The sequence below is a fragment of the Durio zibethinus genome, chromosome 5 (assembly GCF_047325235.1).
Source record: "Durio zibethinus cultivar Kanyao isolate XHJ-2024 chromosome 5, ASM4732523v1, whole genome shotgun sequence".
Classification (NCBI taxonomy): Eukaryota; Viridiplantae; Streptophyta; class Magnoliopsida; order Malvales; family Malvaceae; genus Durio; species Durio zibethinus.
The window spans coordinates 34,991,246-35,016,717 of record NC_143166.1 but is presented as its reverse complement, the minus strand read 5'-3'; the positions used below and the strand labels follow the sequence as shown (position 1 = coordinate 35,016,717).

Here is a 25,472-nt window from a genome sequence, read left to right as displayed (position 1 = left end):
GAAATGAATCCGTTGTTTCTTTTGGGTTCATTGACAGACAGCTAAAATACTTTAGTTGTGACTGTTCTTAATTCAGCTCTTGATTACAATGTGACATTAGAGATAATAAAAGAGAATATACTTAATGAAGAAACAAGGCAAAAGATTTAAACTATGAGAATCAAGCTCTGGTCATAGAGAATAGGGGTAAAAATATAAATAGAGGTTAGAACTTAAAAGGTTGTAGTAAGTCTAAATATAAATCCAAGTCCAGAGATAAAGTGAATTGTTTCTATTGTAGTAAAGCAGATTATATAAAGCGATACTGTAAAATCTTGAAGCAAGAGCGAAAAATGAAAAAAGTAAGAGTTCAAATGATAGCAATATTATAGCAGTGAATTCATATAGTGATTCAGTAACTTTGATTTGTACACATGATGATTGTAATCATATTAGTGATCCCAGCATTGAGTAGATAGTTGACACAGAAGTTGTATATCATTGTGCTTCTAAGAGAAAGTTGTTTACAACTTACCAAATAAGAAACTTTGGTTACACCAAGATGAAAACAAGAATATGTCACAGATTGTTAGGATTGGTGATATTGTTATTCAAACTAGTACAAATTACATATTAACTTTGAGGGATGTTAGACACATTTTGGATATGAAAATGAACTTGTTTAGTATTAATGTCCTTGATAAAAAATGATATGAAAGTCAACAAACGAATAGGCAATGGAAGCTTTTCAAAGGAATTATGATAGTTGCAAGAGAAAATTATGTTGCATAATGTACAAGACATAGATACAATTAAACGGCAACCAGATAAATACTATTAAAGATGATGCTTCAGCAAACTTGTGGTGCAAGAGGTTTGCACACATGAGCGAAAAGAGTTTATAGGTTTTGTTAAAGTAGTCTCTCATTATTTTGACTAAATGTATGTTTTTCGATTCATGTGATTATTTATTTTAGCAAGTATCATAAAATTTTTTTTCATAAGAGTTCTCAAAGAAAAGAAAATTGATTGAAAATTGATTTATTTCGATGTATGCGATCCTATTGAGGTTGATTCATTAAGTGATAGTAGGTATTTTGTTACTTCTATTGATAATGCTTCATATAAGATGGATGTATATATTAAAAAATAAAAGTAAGGTATTTTAGTATTTTTAAAAATTTTATGCCATGGTGGAAAGGATGATAGGGCTGCCCTTAAAATGTATTCGAACTAATAATGGTAGGGAATACAATTCCAAAGACTTTAAAAAATAATGTTTAAAGTATGAGATTAGGCATGATATGACAAAATCTGAAACACCGTAGCATAATAATATCACTGAAAGGATGAACCGCATCATTATGAAAAAAGTTAAATGTATATTAAGGATAGCAAAATTACCAAAGCCATTCTGAAGTGAAGTAGTTAACATAACTTGTTATTTGATTAACAGATCACCATCAGTTCTTTTGAGCTTTGATATTCTATAAAGAGTGTGGATAGGGAAACATGCTTCATACTCTTACTTGAAAATTTTCAAGTGTAAAGCATTCATGCATATGCCAAAAGAGCAGAGGTCAAAACTTCATAATAAAGTCACATAGTATGTGTTTGTAGGATATAATGATGAGAAATTTAGCTACAGAGTATGGGATCCAGTGAAAAAAAAGATAGTCAAAAGCAAAGATGTGATTTTCTATGAAAAAATCATAGTAGACCTTGAAAAAAATGAAAAGACTACACAGATTACTATTAAGTATGATGTTCAACACCGACAGAGGTTTCATAGAAAAAGCCATATATGATGAAAATGAGTAAGAAACAAAACTTAAGGATACGAATAAGTCAACTACAATTAATGATGAGCCAAATGCAATTAGTTTTTAGTAGGAGAGCAATACTCTCAACCTGAGAGTATTGAGCAAAGTGAGCAGTCCTCTCCACTAAAGAATGTTGAGCAAGAAAAGCTACTTTCGACATCAAGTGGTGTAGAGTCTCAGCTTAAGAGATTACCAAAGAGCACAGATTATCTATCAGGTATCCAAATTCATATTTTATTTTAATTACCGATGAAATGGAGCCAAAAAGCTTCTAAGATATGTAAACTACTCCAAATAGAGAATATTGATTAAAAGTAATGAAAAAAGAGATAGAGTCGTTGCAAAAAAATGGTATATATGATATTTTTAAACTTCTGAAAGGGATGAGGTCGTTGAAAAATTAATGGGTATTCAAGCTAAAAAAGAAAGGTGATAAACTAATGAGGTACAAAGCTCGGTTAATGATAAAGAGTTTTTCTCATAAACCTGACATCGATTTTGATGAGATTTTTTCTTTAATTGTAAAGATGAATTCTATTCGAATGGTACTAGGATTAGCAACTAGTTTGAATCATGAGCTTGAGCAACTTGATGTTAAGATTGTATTCTTACATGGTGACTTGTAAAAAGATATTTATATGGATCAGCATTAGGGTTTTGAAGTGAAAAAGAAATAGCACTTAATTTGCAAACTGAAAAAAAAGCTTGTATGGCTTGAAACAAGCTCCATAATAATGGTATAAAAAGTTTGATTCTTTTATGGTGAGCCACAACTATAAATGAACGACAACGGATCCTTATAAGTATGTCAAAAAAAATTTTGATGGTAACTTCATTATTCTCTTACTATATATTAATGATATATTAATTATGGGATAAGATGTTGGGATGATTCGCAAGATGAAAAAATAATTGTCTAAGTTCTTTAACATGAAATATTTAGATCCAACAAAATAAATTATTGTTATAGATATTATTCAGGATAGGAAAGTTGAAAAGCTATGGTTATCATAAAAAAAATATGTTGAATGGGGGTGTTTAATAGATTTGATATGCAACACACTAAATCAATTAACAGCCTATTTGCTAACCATTTTTATCTGAGTAAGAAATCTTATCTGATGACTAAAGAAGAGTAACTAGCTATCTCTAGTATTCATTATTCTTCTATAGTCAGTTTTTTTATGTATCTTTTGGTTTACACACAGCCAGACATTGCTCATGTAGTTGGTGTAGTGAAGCTAATCCAGAAAAGGTTCACTGGGAAATAATAAAATAAATTTTTAAATATTTAATGGGTATCTCAAAAATGTGCTTAAGTTATGGAGTTTTACAACGAGTTCTAGAATGGTTTATTGATGCTGATATGGCAAGTGATCTTGATAGTAAAAAATCTACTTCAGGGTATTTATTCACTTTTGCAGGAGGAGTTATGTCTTGGCAGTCTAAGTTACTTAAGTATGTTATTTTGTCAACTACAGAGGCTGAGTATATTACAGCAATTGAAGTAAGTAAAAAAATCCTTTGGATGAAATATTTTATTTTTGCATTGGTGTTGAATTAAAAAGAATATCTGATGTTTTGTGATAGCATAAGTGTTTTAGATTTGAGTAAAAATGTCATGTTCCATGCTAGAACAAAGTACATTAATGTTAAATATCGCTGGTTACATTTAGTGATTAAAGAACGACAGATACTGTTGAAGAAAATTCATACTAATGAGAATGCAGCAGATATGTTAACTAAGATATTTCTCAAAAAAAGTTTGAGCTCTACAGTAACTTGGTCAGAATTGGTTCCTTGGCCAAGGTAAGTTCCAAATGAAATTATTATGGTGATGAATCTCCTACTATTGGGATTGAAGGGGGAGATTATTAGGAAGTGTAGGGTTTAACCTCATTGGTTTTGGCCAATTAAAAGGCCTAAAGTCTTTTTTGTCTTTGATCAAAGAAAGCCTTACTTAATAAAAAAAAAAAGGGCAGTTTTGGCATCAAAGGGTGAGGCATCAAATAGAAAAAAGAAAAGCCAAAAAAATTCAAAAAAAAAAAAAGGAAAAAGAGAGAATTGGTTGAACGAAAGTCGATTCATGGTCCGATTGAGTGAAATTTTGTCAGTAGGTTTATGATTTAGAGTTTTATATTCTGAACAGCGAACATCTGATTTGAAGCTCTCTAGAAGCAAATCCATAATATATTTAGTAAGTCATCTATTTGATGAGATTTCTCTAATTATCTCTCTAGTTGTTGATTAGCTTTAGTTTCAGCTAGAGAAAAAGTTTGTATATCAATTATTTGATAGTAAAGATTTTTTTGGTGATCCATGATTTTTTTTCTCTATAGTAGAGTGTTTTTCACGTAAATCTTTATGTACTTTATTTTTTTTTATATTTTAAATTATTGATTATTGTCTATTGCTATAAATTTATTACGATATATTATTTTTGTATTGTTGTATTTGTTACTTTAAGCTCAACAAAAAAAAGTGTCTTTTGAAAAAGTTAAAGAATGAAACTTGCAGAACCATGTGGAATACAATACTAAAATGTAAAAGTGACTATAGTGAATAGTAGGATCGGAGTAGTATCTATAGATAAATAGATAGATAAATAGATATATAAAAGATGACAAGGAGATAGATATATAAAAGATGACAAGGAGATAGGAGGGGTAGTAAATAAAAACTGAAGGAGAGGGTGAGAGCGATGAGAAGGGAGGCAGTGGGTGCATATGCTACGGCAACACAGCAATCAGAAGATGTTCTTCTCGTTCTTCCTTTGATTCTCGTGAGCCCCACAAACCCCAGAGAATGTCTTTGCCATTAATCCCTCAAGCCATGCAAGTTTAACAACCATTTCCATTACCTTCCCTTCTTCTTCTTCTTCAACAACAGTAACTACACCACCACTCCTATTAATTAATAATAATTAATTACTATTATTAATTATACAGTTGTCATTTTATAACCCTCTCACTCTCTGAAAAAGAATAATAAATTATGCAGTTGATACAGAATTTGGTTTTAATTTTGATTTTTTAAAGCTTTATTTTAATTTTATACTGTGTGAACTTCAAAACTCTATGCTCTAATGCTTTAGTTTTATATATATATATATATATATATATATATATAATATACTTGATATACAAAAAATACAAATTTGAGTTTGTTTTAGTAATATTTTTCCACAAAAACACACACACGCAAGGGAATTGGTAGTATGTTTATATTAATGTCCACTGTATGTTAAGTAAACTTCTCCAAACAAAAGGAAAAGGTTGAGCAGCAGATTATAAACTTAATTCATTATATTAGTAGTGTATTGATCGGTAATTCCGAGTTCCAGAGATGCATTATGTCGAGGGTTGTAATTTGATATGGGGTTCAATAATATTAATATGCATGCCCTGCGATGACCCATGCATGACTGCTTTCGTGATGAGCATTACTTTTTTTCTTTTTCTGGGCATTATATATATAGACTAAAGACAGACGAACTTCACCAATATTGGCTAATTATAGATAGAATCAAGTGAGGTTATTTGACCATTTTTTATTTTATTTTATAGATAGAAAATTCACCAATTATAACGCCCTGGATATTGTTTCTTGGGCCAACATCCCACTCAGTGGTTGGTCTGGTCAACTACTTCAAACGCTAGCTCGTTTTTCTGTCAGCCACTGACCCTGGGACTTTGTGGGTTCTTATTAGATGGGTCAATTGTCTAAATTCCAAGTTAAATTTCTGGAAGATGATTGGGCTTGGGTGCGGATGACGTAATATAGTTCAATACCCAGAATTTCAGATGGAGTTCTTAAATATTTTATTGATGGCGAACAAAGTGAATATCTTTCTGGCTATTCTTTTAGCACATTAAATTTTATGTTTTGATTTTGGAAGAGGAATTCAGAATCACTTGCTTCAACTCTCAAAATCAATTTAGATAGAAATATACAGATATGACCGATTCGTAGATGTAACAAGAAATTAAGGGTTACTTTGAATTAAAGATAAATAAAATTTCTACTAGAATTTGGTTGTGATTAAGATTGATTAACCAATAAAGATGATTTGGTCATGAACCATGGTGGAAAATGATATGCCAACAGCTATCAGATGATGTGATCAAACCGAAGCAGAAAATATCCTTCTTAGTGCAAAATAATCAAGTACACATATGATATATGGTCAAATGGTGGAGTCCATACATACGTACATATATATATATATATAGTTTATTTGCTTTGCATGATCTCTCTATTATTAATTTTAAGAATAATAAAGGATGAAATAAATTCCGAATAATAATAAGCAGAAGAAGACAAGAGAAATTATGGTAGTTTGGTTACTTGCATTTGCATATATAGCATAGAGAGTAATCCCCTTGATTTAGTTGAAAGAAACGACAATTGCATTGTTTAAAATGTTGCTTTTGATTGGATATATATATATATATATATAAGTCGGTCGATATGTTGATAATAATAATAATAATAATAATAATAATAATAATAATAATAATAATAATAATAATCCTCCAAAAGGAAGGACAAGATGACAAAACCATTAGATCAGTCAACAATTAAGAAATGGTAATTCCTTGTGTCAAAGGTTAAAAAAAAAAAAGTGCAGTATCTCGCTGTTTATCCATCCGAAAAAACAACGCCCAGGAGGCAATACCTAGCAGGCACGGCAGTTGGTAATGCAGCAATTGGGATAGGAAAGAGAGGGTATTTAGGGCATTTCATACATGTCCAAACTCCATCAGCAGGTTGTTAACTCGTTCATTCATACTTGTCTTGCTTTCTACTGTTCCTTTTCCCCCTTCCTCCTCCCTTTCTATAAACTAAGCAAAGCAAAGCAAATCCAATCCGCATACGCTAAAAAAAAAAAAAAAAAAACACTGAGATCTAGCAAAATAGCAACCCTGTTTTAAGAATGAGGGAACCGACGATGCTGGAGGGGATAGACAGCAACGCTGCATCTGGGCCGCTGCCTCCGCCGACTTCACCCCCACAAGCTTTACTCGAGAGGCTTAAGGATTATGGCCAGGAAGATACTTTCGCCCTATGGGATGAGCTTTCCCCTGATGAACGCCACCTCCTCGTCAAGGATATCGAGGTCTTTTCTTCTACATCTTTAACTTCACTTACTAACCACCACAATCCGATTATTGCTTCGCTCTCTAAACATCCAAAAACGCGATTCATTTTGCCTTTCAACTTTCAACTATAACTTCTTTCTTCCATTCCAACTATTCAATTTCATTTCTAAATTTTGTAACTTTTGACTGCAATTCTTTAATTCCAAGCAAGTTCGACTCATACTATTCAAATTCGATCGTCAATCTTGAACCCATTGATTATAAGATTGTCTTCACCTAGAAAAATTTTGAATTGAACTAAGTAAATTTTTTTTAAATAATTGAACTTTGGTTTGCATACTTCAGAGTTTGGATCTTTCGAGAATTGATCGGATCATACGCTGCTCTCTTCGATCTCAAGGTGCGTGTATATATAGAAATCCTTAGATTGCGTTCTTTCCTTTATCCCCGCTATTTTGGTTTTTTTTTTTTTAATTTTTTAATATGATTTTGTTTTCTTGGGAGAATTTTAGCACTGCCGGTGGCAGCAATAGAGCCAGTGCCGGAGAGTTGCGTGTCATCGGTAGAGGAGAGAACGATGGAGGAGAGGGAAAGGTGGTGGAAGATGGGATTGAAGGCTATATCTGAAGGCAAATTGGCTGTCTTGCTTCTATCTGGCGGCCAGGTATATTATCTATCTCCATTTTTTTTTTTTTATCTTTTAGATGCTGTAGATTTATTACATACAATACTTAATGATGTGGGTCTTCTTCTTGCTTCCTGTTGATCTATATTTTATGTCTCACCTAGAAAGATTTAATAATTAAATGATACTGTTATTAAGGGTTCGGCTGAGGAGTCTTTCTATCTCTGACCATAATTTTGGAATGATGTTGCTTTTGAGTGGTTCCCACTTTAGACATTTTTGTAACCAATTTGTTCACTTATTAATTTATAAAGCAGAGCCCCTAAAGTCTTAAGTGGGTAATCACTATTTACTAAAGGTTGGTATGATGTTGCTTTATTGGATGTCTAGTAATGATAACTAGTGATAAAGATATGTTAACTTAGAAAGTGGATGCTTCAATCTGTTTCTGCGTATAATTATTGTTTAGTTAAAAAGATGCTTTGCAGGATTCTATACTTTTTCATCACTGAAAAAGGGATCTAAATCTGCTTTATGGATAATAGACCCTGTTGAGTAACCCCTTTTTATTTCCCATTTTTCTCATTCTTTTGTCTTATCTCTGTATTATTGAAATGTGTTGCAGGGAACTCGGCTTGGAAGTTCAGATCCCAAGGGATGTTTCAGTGAGTACTTTTACTCATTGCTGACATGGTTTTGAAAATCTTATTCTACATTCAAGTTTCTTTGGATGATGCTTGTCTTCTAATTTTTTGGTGTTGAACAGGAAATGTTCAGGGAATGTCCTTTGTGGAAATTAAAACAGTTAACCCATGTTTAATGCTTTTCTATCCTCACTCTTCTTGGTTACCAAACTTTCTGAATTCTGAAATTATTGTTTAATTCTGAGCCATACCACAAATTTTTATAAAATTGAGGATGATACAGTTCTGGAAAAAAATTAAGCATAATGGTTAACACTATAATATCCAGGCCATGTAAGGATTAATCAGAAAGATTTAGAAGGAAGCATGTTTATAAATCTAAAGCAATTGAGGAGAGAAAAAGTTAAGTAAAGAATCTGTTTGATAATTAATGATGTTGGAAACGTTTTCTTAAATATTTGAATAGCTTTAGTTGTTTTGTTTAGAAAAGTCTGTATGTTATTACCTCAAACATTTATTTTTTATATTTTTTGCATTTTGATTTTAGATATTGGACTTCCTTCTGGGAAGTCACTTTTTCAACTGCAAGCTGAGCGGATTTTGTGTGTTCAAAGGCTAGCTGCACAAGCTATGAATGAGGGTAAACGTCTTATCTATCTACTCTGCATGATTCTATTCTGTTTGTAGGTTATCCTGATGATTTGATATCTGCAGGTTCAGTGACAATACACTTGTACATAATGACTAGTCCATTTACTGATGATGCAACTCGCAAATTCTTTGAGAGTCATAAAAACTTTGGTCTTGAAGCAGATCAAGTACGATGGTTTCTGATTCTCTGATTTCCTTATGGTTTATCTTTTGTTAGTTTTGCTTACTTTGAAGCCTGGACATGGTGCAGGTTACTTTTTTCCAGCAAGGCACCATACCTTGCATCTCAAAGGATGGTAGATATATTATGGAGACTCCATTTAAGGTATGGTTTCTTTTTGTGAATGAGCTGGTTTGGAGTGACATTTTCTTTTGGTTGAGTGTAAAATAAAAGTTCAAGTTATACTTCAGAATCTCAGCTGGAGATATAGTTGTATTTGCCCTAGAAGTTTCAGCACATTTTTTAGAGGTGAACAAAGTCCTTTGACTGTTCTACGTAGTACATAGCTAATTCACATCAGATGTTAACAAATACTATTATGACATTGCAACATCACTGTAAGGCTTTGAGAATTCTTTTAAAGGAGTGCTGAAAGGATAGAAGTAAAATTACTTGTCTGTAAGTTTTAGGAGGAAAAAGCCACTTCTGATTATATTGTGTAATTTGACAGCAGGATGTCTGCTACACTATTCACCTTGTAGTATCCCTTTGATTGCACTAATACTTAATGGTTTTTCATTTGGCTGACAAATAATAATCTTTTATTTCACAATTTGCTTCTTGTTCTAAGTAGCAAACTTATTCAAATGTGGTGGTCACGAGTACCTTTTTTTAAGCCAGGTAGCTAAGTCTCCGGATGGGAATGGAGGAGTATATTCAGGTATTTTGAAAACAATTTACAAATGGGTTGTGTTTGCTGTTCAACTAACTGCTAAAGTGTCCTTGCTTCTTCTATTGTATGAATATTTAATTGGATTCCTTTTTATTTGTAAGCTCTGAAATCTTCAAGATTGTTAGAGGATATGGCCACGAGAGGGATTAAATATGTAGATTGCTACGGTGTTGACAATGCATTGGTGAGTTAGTTTATCTTACTTTATTTGTTTGGTTAAAATTTTCTTGATATTTATTATTTAAAGAGACACTGATTATGGTCTCGAATGCAGGTTCGTGTAGCCGATCCAACTTTCTTAGGATATTTCATTGATAAGGGTGTAGCCGCTGCTGCTAAAGTTGTCCGAAAGGTAGTTAATGTTCTCAATGTTCAAGCATATCTGATAACTTCAGTTGCATCAATTGCTTAACTCTTTTTTACTACATTATCTATATTTGAGACAGGTATTAGGCTGGAGGATTGCAACAGTTGAAAGCATTTGTTCTATCTCTGTCTTGTTTTCTAAACTATCAGTTGAATACTTGAGTTCTGATACCTCTTTGAGCTTTCTTTGGGTCTTGCAAATAAAGATGAGGGAAAAAAAGGAAAGAAAATAGAAAATAAAGAAGAGTGATTCATCTGATTTGCAACTGGTGACATTTCATCTCTAGTGAATTATGAACGTGATATTGATGTTGAAAATTCCATTTATTGAGCTGTGATTTGTCTTTTTAAATATGTAGGAATGGTCATGCCTTTCCATTTGTTTATTCTTTTGTACCATATGTTTCACTTACCTGTAGTGCTACATCTAAGTCACCTCTTATGTCATGTAATGTGCTAATGTGCTAATTCTTCCATGAACTATGCAGCACCTTGTTTAACTCCACTTGAAGAATGCCAATTCCTTGATGGCATGACAATGCTTAGTCGTTTTGTTGTATAAACTTGTGGAACTTGATAATATTATAAACTTTAATATTTTTTAAGGTTTTATCATGTGTTAATTTCTTCTAGTAATTTGGTTACAGGCCTATCCCCAGGAAAAGGTTGGTGTTTTTGTAAGGCGAGGTAAAGGTGGACCACTTAGTGTGGTTGAATACAGTGAATTAGATCCATCACTGGCTTCTGCAATTAACCAGCAAACTGGACGGCTTCGTTTTTGCTGGAGTAATGTATAGTATTTGCCACCTATTTTGATGAAATATTGCTTGCTTTTGATGAAATCTAGTGCTTTTTGGATTAAAGTATACTGTATCTCTAGGCTTTTTTGAGGCTTTTGTATGTGAGATTGTATGCGTGTTAGGTTGTAGGCTTAGGTGAGAGTTGAAGTTGGTACTCATAGGATTAAATAACATTGTTGAAATCATTTCAAGAAACAAAAACTTGAAGGTTATGGAAACTGTGTGTTGCTTGTGAACCATGCAACTTGGCTGTGCACTTCCTTGCTTTCAGACTTGAATGACTTTGTTTACTGGTTAGATGTAGATTTTATGGAAAATTGAAAATTATTGCTAAATAGATAAATGCTCCAGAATAGTCAAAATTTCAAAACAATTATGTTCTTTGATGGCATTTTATCATCCATGGAAACTGCAGTTTTCAATTGAGATTTATTGTTTTATCAAATGACTGTGACATTGAAATACCTATAATATTTTTGCAATATCATATGAAGCTAAACATGAGTGATTATATATCTTATGCTAATGACTTTATGCTTTCCAGGTGTGCTTACACATGTTTACTTTGGATTTCCTAAACCAAGTGGCAAATGGCCTTGAGAAAGACAGCATGTTAGTGATGTTTCTCCTTTCCTTCATGATACATACTATTTTGTTCTGTTATGCCTTGTACTGAGCATTGCTTTATCAATAAGTGCTGTTATTGAGGTAATTATAATCTATTAGTAAAATGCAAATCCATGTGCTGCATGGTGGATGCGTATCCTCTCTCTCTTTGAACTGAAAACAAACATTATCAAAGAGTCTTTCTGTTTCCTTTGCACTATCTTTTCAAGCTGACAGCAATTGTTTTGATCCCAGAAATTTTCTGAAATGATAGTTTTCTCTGAGCTCCTTGAGAAAGAAAAGAAGCTGAGCTCATAGGGTCCTTTGGGATACAGGGTTCATGGATGCATTAAGTAATACAATTTAATTGATCTATCTTTTCTGTCTTTAAGAGTATCTGACATTAATTTTTATAATTTCTCGGTACCTTTATGTATTGGATGTGTCATTTCTTTTTAATGCCTTCCCACTTAACCGTCAAATAGATGTTAATGTCTGCATTTGTCTTGACTGAAGTTACCATCTGGCGGAGAAAAAAATTCCTTCTATCCATGGTCATACAATGGGTTTGAAACTAGAGCAGTTCATATTTGATGCATTTCCGTATGCTCCTTCGACTGCTTTGTTTGAGGTGATCACCTCCCTTTTATAATTTCTGATATTTTTTCACTGTATATGGAAAATGTAACAAGGGATTAATTACTCATCTAAATCTTTATGTTTCCAAATATGCAGGTATTACGAGAGGAAGAGTTTGCACCAGTGAAAAATGCCAATGGCTCGAATTATGACACCCCAGACAGTGCAAGGCTGCTTGTTCTGCGACTACACACTCGCTGGGTAGTGGCTGCAGGGGGTTTCTTAACACATTCAGTGCCATTATACGCAACTGGTAATTTCATGGTTGACTATGTTTATAGCAAGCTCTATTAACATTAATTTTCTTCTATGTTTTTGGGATCTCTTAGTGGTTTATGGTGTATAATATGTTATTATCATGTTTTTCTTAATGCTTTTGACATCTTTGATCATGAACCCAGGTGTGGAGGTATCACCGCTTTGTTCTTACGCTGGAGAAAATCTAGAGTCCATATGCCGTGGAAGAACTTTTCATGCGCCTTGTGAAATCGCATTCTAGTTTGACTTATATCCGCTTATTCTTGATTTGTGCGGGCTATTTGGTTGAAAATGTAGGGATTGTCAATTTTATGGCATGGATGGTGGGTGAATATGCTAATGCACGATATAAAGATTTTGCAATATTTGATGCTTGTGATTTTGTTCTATCCATTTATGATTATTAAGTAGTGTGTTTGGTGCATTAATGCAATTGTGGTTCGCACGTCTGTTTATCATTTATCAATTTGGATTCATTCCTCTACTCAAAACTGAGTATTAACCATTGAACGGTTTCCGAAGACACTACATGCTACCTTTAATCTGTTTGTAAAATAACCAAAACCGATAATTTCATAACAGTCACATAAGGTAAGTTATCAGTGTGCTTACAATTATTTCAATGGGGCATTAAGACTGATAGAGAAAAAAATCATAGGGCTTTTTCCTTTTTTTTTTTTTTTTGCCCAATCATCACAGGGCTTCTTCAACAATAGGGTGATACGCCAAGCAGGGGCTCCATCCCAGCCAATTGATGCTGAAGGAACCTATATACCGACTCAGTTGTTGTCGAAGCTATCCGAACAACGACACCAATTCCCTGAAACGCATAGCACAAACATTTCCTTTTTCTTGACTATCAAGCCAACTTATTTATATGAAAGGGGAGAGGGAGACTTTGGAAGTAACTTAAGATAGAACTTTCACGTGCATCAACAAAATTGATTGAGAAGATAAAAAAGAAACAGTTAAAAATGAGTAAATGAACATTTCATTTGGACAGAACTGACATCAAAGTCAAATCTCCCTTTACCTGCTTATAGAGCAACATTACTTGTGCTCTCAATTTTGGTTGTGCATAGCAAAATTGTTTACAGCTTTGAGGGTTACATAATCTAATATATATCGACATCAGAATAATAAAAATGCTGGCGTCCTTCTTTCAACTAGTTGAATATGAAAATGCAGTCAAAGTAGACAGATGCTAACCAGGAAAGAAAGAGGAATGACAACTCAGTTAGCTGTTTCCACAAAAGCTCACCAAAACAATGTATTGTTATTTGCTAGAAAGAGAGAGGGAACCGAGAATGGGGATAACAAGTAAGCATGAATTTAATGCAATAACAGAACTGGTATTGTGTCAGCTAGATCTGATGAAAGTACCTTTGGACCAAAGACGCTGCAGGACGCAATAAAAGCTGGCCTGGTTAAACAATTATGAGAACTTGTTTTAGCATGGTGCCCCAAGCTAGTGGAAGGAATGTGTAATTGCTGAGACATCATCCTCTTCACATTTTCTTGAACTTGGTCTTGAACAATCTTCAGCTTTGGGCTACAAGAAAGTTCCTTTTGTCAAATCCCTTTCTGCATAAATGAATTTAATAGAATCACATCAGCAAAATAACGGACACTGAATTATCTACCCATAGATTATGACCATTGCAATGACTTGGTAGTCGTGCATACGTTCTGCTATACTAGCAGGGCTGGATTGTTCTAGCAATACCTACAATTTAAAAATTAAAAAAGAAAAGGCAAAAAGTATGAGGCAAATCAAAACAAAGTTCTAGGAACTCACATAAAAAACTTAATTTCTTCAAAATGAATAACTTGTTAGATGACAACATTGATGAAAGGGAAACGCAATAAGAGAATGTTAAAAAAACAATAATAATAAAAATTTATCCATGAAGCACTATTTCTTAAATGCATAAGTATTAGAGAATAAAGAGCATTCACAGATTAGCATTATAACTTGGACTAGTAGTGAGAATATTACGGTGTCAAGAAATACAGGTTGATTGTCTTCAGCGAATATGTTGTTGGTGCTCCTATAGAGTTCAAAATCCCATTTTTCCCCACTTTCATGACGACCACTGGTACACCAATCGACAACGACCAAACTTGAGTCCGAAACCAATCTAAAGACCTGTTTCTGAGAATATCTTGCAGTGGCAAAACATGTGACTGGGTCTGGAATGACTGCGAATAGAGCACCACTACCAATTCTTGCCTACTGTATGGCAAAGCAAAAATTAGCCATTGTCACTAAGCACACTCATCTGAACATGGTCAAAATGTAGAATCTTTTTATAAAATGTTTCACATAACTAAGATTTTACAATAAAATTTTGTTTATGCATCAGTTTGCATTTTGCATCTTGGGTAAGCACTAAGGAGGAGAGTTACCTCCAAGACTTGTTCAGAACACTTAGAGCCCAAAGACTTGTAGACCTATAACAGAACAAAAATGATAAATTGTTAAGAAATCAATTCAGTCATAACCCAATCTGTAGTGCAATTAATAACCCCATCTAAAGACCAGAAGATAAAGATCAAACCTTTGTAGAGGCTTGGGTAGTAAGAACAGCAGTGCAACCATCTCCAATTGTAAATTCGACTGAAATAGAATCTCCCTAACATAGAAAGTGATGCACATATTCACGCATAAAAAGAAAGAAAGTTATGATACAAAGATTGATGATTGACTAGAGCAAGCATACTGAGACAATTCCACCGCCATAAGTGAGGCTGTAAATCCAGACAGCATCGGTTTTGGAAGGACCCGCCTGAGGAATCATCAGCTTCAGTTCACAGATGAGAGGATACAGATAGGACTTAAAAACACTTATTATCTAATGTAAGAAGAGAAAGAACCTTTCTTGGGATAATGAATTTAAGGGGATACTTTGAGAAACTTCTTGTCACTGTTGACTTTCCTCTCACCTTCTCCACCACCACTTTTCCCTTCTCCATTTCTATCTCTCTACCAACTCTTTCTTTCCGTTTACCACTTCCAGTAAACAACATTTGGGCCCATGGTCTCCGCTAAACCTACGACTTAGTGGGTTGGCACTGGCTCCTTGGTATTCCCATTAACGCGATTAAAACAAAATCAATGACATTGCTTTGAAATGGGTTTCTTGTGTTGGATTTCTCTACCACTTTCAAAAAGTAATAGGAGAAATAGAAGCCCACTAAGCTCTTGGCTAAAATACCCAATATGCCCATTGGGTTCGATTTGCTTACTGATTTATCTATCTCAGCCGAATCGAAGCACAAAACAAAAAAACCAATCGGATCTCGCTAGGTTTGTTTCTCTTCCTTTCATTTGCATTTCATTTTATCAAATAAGCTTGGTTTTAAGATTAAGGCACCATTTACGTAATGGGTTTTCTTCCATAAAACCTTCTGAATCTCAGATTATAACTCTCGGTGCTTTCAACTCAAACAGATTGTCTCGAAATTTTAGTCAGCCCGCAAAGCAAGAACAAGTAGTCGAGGAAGAAAAAGAAGTTGAGATTGATCAAAGGAGAATTCCTGCCGACTATCATCCTTCTAATTTCGATCCAACCGAACACCGTACTCCTCCAACGGAGCGTGTTTGGAGACTCGTTGATGAAATCTCTGGACTTACTTTATCTGAAACTGCCGAGTTAGGCTCTGTTATAACGAAGAAACGTGGAATGACTGAGCCGCCGACTGTGGGAGTCATGAAGGCTGGTGCTGCTGCTGACTGGTCTGGAATGGCAACGAAAGTGACAGGTGGTGCGGCGGCGGCTAAGGAAGAGAAGAAACCAGATAAGACTGTTTTCGAATTGAAATTGGAGTCAAATGAAGCTGCTTCGAAGATTAAAATAATAAAGGAGGTCAGGAGTTTTACTGATTTGGGTCTAAAGGAAGCCAAGGACTTGGTTGAGAAAACGCCATTTATCTTGAAAAAAGGTGTCTCAAAGGAAGAAGGTGAGCTAATAAGTGAGAAGATGAAGGCTGTTGGTGCTAAAGTTGTTTTGGAATGAACATTGGGATTTTTACGAAACTACAACGTTGCAAATCCTCAACAATTGTAGTTTGAAGTGCCCAAAAAATTAACTCTCATACTCTGTTGATCGTTGAGCTTTATCAAGTTGGAATCTTTTAATCAGTTCATTTTTTATTACTATGTTGTTTACTTTTAGTAGAATAATTAAAATGATTATCAATTTCAAAATGCTAACTAGATGTTAACCCTCTTCAATTGTTGTAATACAAGTTTCTTACCTTTTTGGCCCAATTCTTTTACTCATGCATCTTTCATTTCATTTGCTACAACTACTGGGCCTGGGAAGAAGCAAAGAAAACACTAGAGCATGCTTCTAATCTGTTGATAAGGAAAAATGTTGGGATGATCAAGGGGGAAGATGGTAGCCCTTATATCACATGTTATTGAATTCCATTTACAATGTGACTTCTCCCTGTTGTTCCATTGCTCTTCTTGCAATGCAATGTTCTTTTTCTTTCCGTTTGAAAGAATTTATAGAGGAGCAATATGTTAAGGATCAATAGGCAGAACACAACTTAATTTGGAAGACTTCATTTCCGAACCAGAAGAAATGATGAACGTAAATATTGTCTAGGAGCAGGACACTTTTGTAATGCTCCCTTCTATGTTTTCCCCTGCAAGGCTTCGTTCGCTGTGTTTGAAATATTCTTCAGATAGTTGTTCTCAGATTACATCTAAAGTGAACTTATAGAAATTCTCTTGACCGAAGAAATTATTTCATTTGATGAATGGAAGAACTGGAACCAAGAATACGCAATTGGCCATGTTTGTTTTTCTAATTGCCGGTCTGGACTCTAGACAATCTAAATTAAGATCTCTTATTCTATTATTTTGGAAAATTAAAAACAGCAAAAATTTGTCCGGTACAACACTGCGGGGATCAACTTATTAAAAATAAACACAATATTTCTTACCTGTGAAGATACAGTCATATAAATTGCACAACATTGTGGCATACTCATGCATCCTCCCGCAACTATGGTGTTCCCGTAGGAGCTCCGGTAGAACCAAAAAAGGAAAACTGCAAGTATCAATGCCTAAAGTGCCTCACATTTGTGAAAAGCAATGAAACTCCATACTTGTTACAACAGTCAACGGCATCCCCATCTCTAATGCTCCCACCGGGCTCAGCAATGACTCCAATACCACTTTTGCAAGCTTCTTCCACTGCATCTTTCCAAGCTATTTATCCAACAAAACATCACTATTAGCAAACACATTGTAGTGGCTCTTTGCCAATTCTAGGTCTACGTCCAATTTAAGCTAGGTTAGGAATCAAATCATCGCTCTATTGCATGCCAGCACATATGTCCATTACTGGCCAACATTTTCCAATATTTACTTGATTAACTTTACGTATGTGTGTATATATATATATATATATATATATATATATAAAGTGTAAACAGCTTTTAAGGCAGTAATTACCAAAAGGGAAGAATGCATCACTAGCCAAAGCAGCTCCCTTGACCTCATCTCCTGCTTTCCTCGAAGCAATTCTCAAACTCTCCAGACGGTTTGGCTGCCCACTTCCCATACCCAACATACGATTGTCCTGACAATGATGTCAAAGGGTCAGAAAATCTACCAATACTGTGCTTTCCTTTTCAGGGCTGTTTTGTCCCAACTGTTTTTAGAAGATGGACGAATATATTTATCATAAGAATCTCTGCTAACAAGATTATTTAAGCACAATTTTAACCAGAATTTAGGATATCTGCAAAATAAAAGTACAAACCTTTGCTATTACAATAGCATTGCTCTTGACATGCTTCACACATAGCCATGCAAATTCTGCATCATGAAGCTCACTATCTTGTGGCTTCTTCTCAGATACTACATTGAACTGGATATCTTGGGGGATCAAGTCATCTGAATCCTGGGCTAACCAACCGCCACCAACTTGTCGAAGTGAGAGCTTTCCTTTCTCATTCTTCTTTGCCTCAAGGATCCTCAATGTCTTTGATTTTCCACAGAGGATCTCAAGCCCCTTTTCTGTATACTTGGGAGCCACGATAATCTCATAAAACATTCGAGTTTCACCATCCGTTGGGCTTCGGAACTCTCGAATTTCCCTAGCAAGAGTCTAAAAGCCAAACAAAGTAAGCAATCATAATGTCTAAAAGTGTTCTCTATCTTGATGTTGAAGGTAGCATATAGATAAGATGATATTCAACAATCCCACTCCCAATATCTAGTGATACAATGGCAGCACAACTACATATAAGGATTCCAAGAAGCTTATTAACTCACCTCATCCACTTCTATGTTGAAGGCCACAATTCCTCCAAATGCACTTACTGGATCTGCTTTCACAGCCAGGCTGTAAGCCTCAAGGATATCATCACGAGAAGCTACCCCACAGGGATTTGTGTGCTTTACAATCACACATGTAGGGTTCCTAAACTCCGACACACAATTCCATGCTGCATCAGCATCTAAATAGTTATTGTATGACATTTCCTGCACCAAGATAAAAAGAATTAAGGATATGCCATAGAACAAAATTGACAAGTAAACATAACACAGGCTGAGACCTAAATTGGAAAAAAAAAGAAGAATCAGAGTGCCCCAATTTGTTAAGGCTTTTATGTCCCCAACCACAACAATAAAAAAAAACAGCAATGAAACAACATACCCTCAAAATAGGCAATAATAAAATTTAATCCAGATTTGTATGATAGAAGCCAAAATCTTGTCAGCAAAAGACAATAATTGGAAAGGCAGAAGTATAGTGACTGACAAAAGCTTAATATCCATTAACTGAGTTTTATCAACAAAGCAAAGCTCCAAAAATAAAAATGGTAAAAGCAAATACTTTCTTGGATAAGAAACACTAGGAAGGAAAATCAGGCTAGATGATTCAATAATTCATCTATTCCTTAACTTATTCAAAAGCCTAACCAATTCTGGAGTATAAATAATAATAAGATCACGAACTCAATCGATCTCACCTTCCCATGGTGTTGAATAGCAGTTGCAATTCCACCAGCATTGACCTCAGAGAGACTCTTGTCAACATAAAATGCAGCCTTCTGATGAGGATTTTCACCATAACGAAGTGGACTTTTGAGGGATAGTGGCACCGTCAAGTTGGGAGGGAATTTATCTTCCAACAGACAAACAATTCTGTCAATCTAAATTTGTAATAATTATAGGTAGCACTAGATAAACAAGTTCAATGAGTTTGTAACATTGTTTCTTTGCAAAAGAAAAGTATTTTCCTTTTATTTGTTAGTATATTCTGTTAGGTCAGGCCTCAGCTTATGGCATTAAAAGTCTCTTTCTTTTCTTCCAAACATAATCAAATGACTAGAGACCATTTCCACTACAATGACCAAATTTATGTTTCAAAGCTAACACATAAGTAAGAGAATACCTCCCACAGTCTGTTTCCAGAGCCACTCTGAAACTGCAGAATCATAAGAAGCAACATGTTCAAAAGCCTTCCAAGCAAGCTTTCTGCGGAACTGTTGATCATCCTTACTGCCTTTAAGGAAATCAAGAAGTGCAGGATAATCTTGTGAATCAACAACAACCAAGACATCCTTGTGATTCTGTTTAAATGAATGTGTTATTTACAATACAAAATAATTAAAACAAAAAATGGCATAACCTATTCAACTTGTCTGTTATGGAATGATTAATACATGTACTTCAAGTACTGCACTTGTGGAGTGGAAACAAGCTGGAAGCTAACTTTGATTTAAGACTACAATCAACCCTAATTTTATAAAACCTAAATTGACAAGTTGAGTTGCCATTCATTATCAGTTTCGTTCAATTACCTATTCAGCTTTGCTCTTTTATCAACTTGGTCACAAATAAGACTATTTATTGGAACGTGAAACTAACAAAAATGATTCAAGTTAATACACACTTGGGGCCAAGAAATACACCATGAGACTACAACTTCACTACCAACTCATTAACAATTACCTTTGCAGCAGCTCTAATCATGGCTGGGCCACCAATATCAATATTCTCTATGCCGTCTTCAAAGTCAATTCCTCCAGAAGTAACTTTATCATAAAAAGGATACAAGTTCACAACCACCACATCAAATGTACCTGAAGAGAAACTATTTTAGCTAAAAGAAAAAAAAAAAAAAAGGCAAAGCATGAAAAAATATTGGGAAAAAAGCGCTTATGCATAGAAAAGTTTCACCACAAGTTTAAAACTCACCAATTCCATGCTTGTTAAGAGCTTCCATGTGATGTTTTCGGTCTCTTCTAGCAAGAATACCACCATGTATGTTGGGATGCAATGTTTTCACACGACCATCAAGCTGTAAAAGACAATACAGTTAATCTTCAAACTCAAACAGCTTTCAAGCTGAAATCAACCGGAAGGCATAATAGTGTTGACATCAAATCATCAGGAAACCATGGTGATCAATCATTATTCATTAACAGAGAAGATAAGTTTAATCTCATTTTCCAATGAAAATATTAGCAAAACAGATTAAAAAAAAAAAATGCTCGAGTAGCAGCAACAGCAAAAGCTTCATAAACTATCATTGACGATGTCAAAATCACTTCAGTCTGAATCCTTTTCTCCCCTTAAATAGTCCTAGAAACTCAAATAAAGGACGTGAAATGTGAAACCAAAAAAAAAAAGAGAGAGAGAGGTTTAAGCAGGATAGTACAGCACAAAATAAGAACCAGATTACCATTTCAGGGAAACAAGTAAGCTGCTCCACTTTGGTTACAGAGACACAATCATTTTCTAAGGCAGATGCAGTTCCTCCAGTTGAAACAATTGTGTACCTATAGTTTCCAAAGAAGCAAGTTCAAACCAAACAGGATTCAAGACAGCTGCTTTACATTTTGTACTGATATTGATAACACAGACCCTAACAACTCCAAATGAAAAAGTTTTCTTGAACAGAATTGAGTGTGTAAATGACGCCATATTCATGTCAGTTTGTCCTAGTATCATTGTTGATTGTATCATAGGGTTACTTTCTAATTTCCCCTAGCAGTCTTCAATACTCAATATTAAAGGATTTAAGAAAAAGAAAAAACAGAGATTAAGTAATAACAGTCCATAGAAGAAACAAATTATGAAAATATCCAAAAAAAGGTGTCATTTATTTACCCTAATTCTTGAAGGCCGGTGCCAAGAAAGGCCAGGTCTTTCTTGTCAGACAAAGATATCAGTGCTTGCTTATTGCCTGACAGAGAGCAGAAAAGCCATCAAAAGCCATCTCTTTGTTTTTGTTTTTTCAGAAACAATAGAGAGGAACACTGTTAAAAAAGATTATAATAAAAATGGGGAAGGTAAGAATGGTACCGGGGGCAGAGCATTGAGGGTCGTGTTTTGGAACAGCGATGGTTTGAGAGTCAGCCATGGCTTTGGTTGAAAAAGCGTTGCAGGAGCGTAGCGAGAGAAAATGAAAGCGACCCCAGACAATCGAGTGATAAGGAGGAGGAGGAGAAGGAGAGGGAAAAGTGAAAGCGTTCCTATGAAAGACGCGGCGTATGGTGTTGAAAGTGCGCGCCGCTTGGGCAGTGCTAGCGGTGGTGGCGGCAGTAGAAGAAGGAAAAGAAGCAGCAATTGCCCCCAACATAGCCATGTTTCTATTGTCTTTGGCTATTATGTCCCACTCCCCACACACTGTCACTGTCTCCACTTCCTTTGTACCAACAAAAGAAAAAAAAAAAAAAACAAAACAAAACAAATAGGAGTCTCTTTTCTTCAAGTTTCCGGTTAAACCATTGATTATTCCTTTGGATTTGAAGATTTAGGACTTAAAGAATTGCTTTCTGGACCTCACTCAAATGGTTTGAACTTTGAACCAGAAACTTTGCATTCAAATCTCTGGCGGCCTTGATTAATTTTAGATCCAAAATATTAAATGCTTGAACAAATTTTACTAGCAAATATTAAAAAAAAGGCTGTGGATGCTTGTTGACTCAAGTTTATTATTGATGACAACAATCAATTACTGAACTCAAATACTTCAATCACTTTTGTTAGAAAGGAGAGATGTGCTCGGAATGAAGCTGTTTTGATGCCATGCCATGCCGTGCAACTGAGGGACCCTACATTAGGTTGGTCCTGAAATAAGAGCAAAATCCTGATGTAAGAAACCGCAGAAACTAAATACCAGAAAATTCGAAGCAGCAACTTGTGTACCATAACTTGTTAACCACCCTGAATGTCATAACAACTGGAAATGCCTTGTGTACCATGCCCCTCTGAAGGCACAATAGGCATCATCATTTAACAAGCTTAATTCGCTTATACAAACACAAATGATAATTTGAGGAGAGCTCAATACAAGGGAACCTTATATACTTCTTGTGGTATGGCCTAGGAAGCATGAAAATCCCTCAATACCATCATTATACATATATATAAAATGCAAAGTTCTCAGCAATCACATAACAGAAAGCCATACCATCCCATTCATTTTATTTGTTGAGTAATGGAATGAGAATCTGTGGCGACCAATAGAGTTCAATTGTCCCTGCAACAAGAATGAAATCATACTATTTAAGAATTGTGCCAGACAACTGTAGGGGATGCTTTGCTTGCACCCTTTGTACAACGTTTCAATATATGCTGTGAGGGGATGCTTTGTACCCCAGACAACTGTAGAATAATAATCAGTATATGTCGACAAGGAAAACCGTTAAATTCAAAACCACGACATAAACAAGATATATATGATGCTGTATCATTCCACACCACAATGAAATCATGATTTTTTTCAAAGTCTTGAACCTCAAAAGTTGTGGTGTCTCCCCCTGATCACTTTCTTTCCTTAGATGACAAGCAATCCATCCCAAAACCTCAACCTGAAATTTTTTAAATATTGCATGTGTACAAAGGTGTTATTTGTTTTTCATAAAGTTAGGGAGATTTCAGTCCAGGTGGTTTATGGCTTTATGCCAAGTTTCAAAGTCAGCTTTAGCTTCCTTTTCAGACTTCTTTTGGAAATTAAATTGTTTTATACTGATCTAAGAACTCTTTTAACATGGTTTTCCTTAATTTGCAGATATTTGTGGAAGGGAGAGCTTTCACTGTCTGATCGTTGGCACTGTAGGTATCCCTGCAAGAAAAATGCCTCTCATATAGGTTGGTACCCTTTGTTGACGATCTTAAATACAAATCCGTCAACCAATTCCCACCATTTCTTTTCAAGTTTAAACATGTTCATCCATATAAGTTTTAAGATGAATTCATCTAATTCAGTCGTGAAATTTTCACGTTGCCTATCAAATAAATAAGCTTCTCTGGTATCTTGCTCACTACATGCCACAAGCAAAAACAACGACGGGCATCAGGAAGCGCACTTAGTAGTCCCCCTCGGATTAGGATACCCAATTTTTTAAGCCCAAAGATAAGCAAAACGGGACACCGAACCCATGACAGTTGACAAATATCCAAAGTTTCCTTTTATTGGGCTATTGTTGTAAGCCCATTCTTGCGAGTGCCCTTAACTAGAAAAACCTCCCTAATTTGTTTGTCTTTTTTTTTTTTTTTTTTTTTCCTTTTAAATAAAACAGATATTTTTTCCTGAAAAAGAAATTTCTCATTCAAGTGAATATTCATTGGAAACTATTGACCATTAATAAAATAACTATAACAAAAAGTGTATGACAGACAAATCTAATATAACAAAAAGATGGAAAACCATCTATCGGTTTCTGCTGTAGTAAATTGTGATTAAATTTTGTACCTACATTTTTATATTTTTTAATTGGTTTCATTGATTTTGCATTATTATATACAAAACTCTTTCTATCTATCTCTCATAGTATTAAACTAATTATAATTACTGACCCAAGTGAAGCATGCACGTTGTTGGTTAATCATTCTTTTGATATCTAGTTAATAAAAAATATATTTAGATTTACAGGTTAGGGACCATATTCCAGGCACATGACAGTCAAATTGTTGACCTATAACTATCCCACTTTCAATATATATATATATAAATATATATATATATATATATATATTTAAAATATGTAGAAGATTTAGATATCCACCGACTTTTTTGAATAAGTTGGTAAATCAATTCTAAGAGTTAACGGGATCAAGAGAATTTAAATGAGAATATTTTTTTTTTAGTCAAGTAAGTATACTGTAAGATAAAAGAGTTTAAGAGTAGATTAAAAATTACAAATATATATATTCATGTTTTGGGAAGCATTATAAGTAAATAATAAACCATGATTAACCTAACACGGCCATATACATATTTAACCAGGTTTGGCCTATCCTTTTTTGTCTTTTGATGCCTCTCATTTTTTTCATGCGATTGAAGAGGAAAATATATAATAGTTAAATTTATACTTAATATACTCTACTTGAATTAGTCGGTTTCATTGTGCAAGATTCAACTTTATTAATTCAAAACCTTGACCCTCTAAATCTTACTCTATATCTAAAGTAGTACACTTATCTTTGAACCTCGTAAACTGCACAAAAGCGGAGGAAGCAAAATAAAAAGAAATCCAAAATGTGAAAAATTAGGATCAGAGTAAAAAAAAAATAAAAAATTCTATGTAAATTTTAATTTAATTTAATTTAATTTAATTAGATAAAAAGCCGCCCCCAGTTGAACCCTTGAATCATGCAATGCATGCACCTTAAATACTCATCTTTTTCTTTCCAGCAATTAGTATTGTTTTCTGGGAAAGGGTACCATGTAGATCATCCTTTGAAAGCGCGTGGAAACTGACGCAACAAAATACTAATATATACTCTAACAATGTGGTTTATTTATTTATTTAAACCCCAAAACAAAGAGGGAATTAAAAATCGTGCAAGTCCTATTACTATATCTATGGTTGCCTATGGCCATGTTCTATGCACATGAGTAACACTGAGAATGAGGTGTGTCTATGTATGAGGTGGGTCTATGTATATATGCAGTCAAATCTACTGAAAGAATCTTGAGTAGCTGCAGCAGCTAGCTTTAGCAAATTTTTTAAAACCTGGCTACGATGTTGGTCTCACTTTGACCACATAAAAGTTGAACCAAAATCCACTATATATGGAAGCAAAACTCTCATCAATTTTTTTTT

At 34.4% G+C, this 25,472-nt stretch overlaps 4 protein-coding genes across 7 annotated transcripts; 2 read left to right on the top strand and 2 right to left on the bottom strand.

Annotated features, from left to right (window-relative positions):
• Window positions 1-6,668: 6,668 nt before the first annotated feature.
• On the top strand, window positions 6,669-12,775 carry GLCNAC1PUT2 (N-acetylglucosamine-1-phosphate uridylyltransferase 2). 2 transcript variants are annotated; one of them, XM_022871227.2, is made up of 15 exons: window positions 6,669-6,921; window positions 7,250-7,304; window positions 7,417-7,568; window positions 8,155-8,194; window positions 8,721-8,813; window positions 8,888-8,991; window positions 9,075-9,149; window positions 9,666-9,705; window positions 9,819-9,901; window positions 9,992-10,069; window positions 10,731-10,874; window positions 11,428-11,495; window positions 12,006-12,120; window positions 12,225-12,381; window positions 12,530-12,775. In XM_022871227.2, exons 1-15 carry the CDS (start codon window positions 6,739-6,741, stop codon window positions 12,625-12,627), a joined length of 1,485 nt encoding a protein of 494 aa, XP_022726962.2. In that variant the 5' UTR covers window positions 6,669-6,738; the 3' UTR covers window positions 12,628-12,775. The 2 variants fall into 2 exon arrangements, with proteins under 2 accessions (XP_022726962.2, XP_022726964.1); XM_022871229.2 differs by having other exon boundaries at window positions 7,409-7,568.
• Window positions 12,776-12,916: 141 nt separating this feature from the next.
• Window positions 12,917-15,530, bottom strand: URED (urease accessory protein D). Of its 2 annotated transcripts, XM_022871230.2 has the most exons (8): window positions 15,264-15,504; window positions 15,110-15,175; window positions 14,948-15,022; window positions 14,796-14,840; window positions 14,386-14,619; window positions 14,030-14,112; window positions 13,770-13,938; window positions 12,917-13,206 (listed from the first exon to the last, which is right to left on the bottom strand). In XM_022871230.2, the coding sequence occupies exons 1-8, from the start codon at window positions 15,414-15,416 to the stop codon at window positions 13,093-13,095; spliced, it is 939 nt and encodes a 312-aa protein (XP_022726965.2). In that variant the 5' UTR covers window positions 15,417-15,504; the 3' UTR covers window positions 12,917-13,092. The 2 variants fall into 2 exon arrangements, with proteins under 2 accessions (XP_022726965.2, XP_022726966.2); XM_022871231.2 differs by lacking the exon at window positions 12,917-13,206 and having other exon boundaries at window positions 13,799-13,970; window positions 14,073-14,112; window positions 15,264-15,530.
• Window positions 15,506-16,623, top strand: LOC111282931 (uncharacterized). The gene is made up of 2 exons (XM_022871233.2): window positions 15,506-15,696; window positions 15,841-16,623. The coding sequence occupies exons 1-2, from the start codon at window positions 15,521-15,523 to the stop codon at window positions 16,403-16,405; spliced, it is 741 nt and encodes a 246-aa protein (XP_022726968.2). The 5' UTR covers window positions 15,506-15,520; the 3' UTR covers window positions 16,406-16,623.
• A 609-nt stretch (window positions 16,624-17,232) lies between these two features.
• Window positions 17,233-22,819, bottom strand: LOC111282928 (uncharacterized). Of its 2 annotated transcripts, XM_089761411.1 has the most exons (12): window positions 22,576-22,819; window positions 21,724-22,491; window positions 21,529-21,604; window positions 21,101-21,197; window positions 20,614-20,716; window positions 20,368-20,498; window positions 19,808-19,985; window positions 19,383-19,537; window positions 18,682-18,891; window positions 18,167-18,514; window positions 17,857-17,983; window positions 17,233-17,610 (listed from the first exon to the last, which is right to left on the bottom strand). In XM_089761411.1, exons 2-12 carry the CDS (start codon window positions 22,004-22,006, stop codon window positions 17,459-17,461), a joined length of 1,860 nt encoding a protein of 619 aa, XP_089617537.1. In that variant the 5' UTR covers window positions 22,007-22,491; window positions 22,576-22,819; the 3' UTR covers window positions 17,233-17,458. The 2 variants fall into 2 exon arrangements, with proteins under 2 accessions (XP_089617537.1, XP_022726961.2); XM_022871226.2 differs by lacking the exon at window positions 22,576-22,819 and having other exon boundaries at window positions 21,724-22,550.
• Between the last annotated feature and the right edge of the window lie 2,653 nt (window positions 22,820-25,472).

Coding starts and splice junctions, on each gene's coding strand:
- GLCNAC1PUT2 (XM_022871227.2), top strand. CDS start 6,739: ATGAGGGAACCGACGATGCTGGAGGGGATAGACAGCAACGCTGCATCT. Junction 8,195..8,720: donor AGATCCCAAGGGATGTTTCA/GTGAGTACTTTT, acceptor TTTTGATTTTAG/ATATTGGACTTCCTTCTGGG. Junction 12,382..12,529: donor AGTGCCATTATACGCAACTG/GTAATTTCATGG, acceptor TCATGAACCCAG/GTGTGGAGGTATCACCGCTT.
- URED (XM_022871230.2), bottom strand. CDS start 15,416: ATGTTGTTTACTGGAAGTGGTAAACGGAAAGAAAGAGTTGGTAGAGAG. Junction 14,620..14,795: donor GTTCTGAACAAGTCTTGGAG/GTAACTCTCCTC, acceptor GCCATACAGTAG/GCAAGAATTGGTAGTGGTGC. Junction 13,207..13,769: donor GCAGCGTCTTTGGTCCAAAG/GTACTTTCATCA, acceptor TATGCGTTTCAG/GGAATTGGTGTCGTTGTTCG.
- LOC111282931 (XM_022871233.2), top strand. CDS start 15,521: ATGGGTTTCTTGTGTTGGATTTCTCTACCACTTTCAAAAAGTAATAGG. Junction 15,697..15,840: donor AACCAATCGGATCTCGCTAG/GTTTGTTTCTCT, acceptor CAACTCAAACAG/ATTGTCTCGAAATTTTAGTC.
- LOC111282928 (XM_089761411.1), bottom strand. CDS start 22,006: ATGGCTATGTTGGGGGCAATTGCTGCTTCTTTTCCTTCTTCTACTGCC. Junction 17,984..18,166: donor ATGCTATTGTAATAGCAAAG/GTTTGTACTTTT, acceptor CATCATTGTCAG/GACAATCGTATGTTGGGTAT. Junction 17,611..17,856: donor TGATGCATTCTTCCCTTTTG/GTAATTACTGCC, acceptor TTGGATAAATAG/CTTGGAAAGATGCAGTGGAA.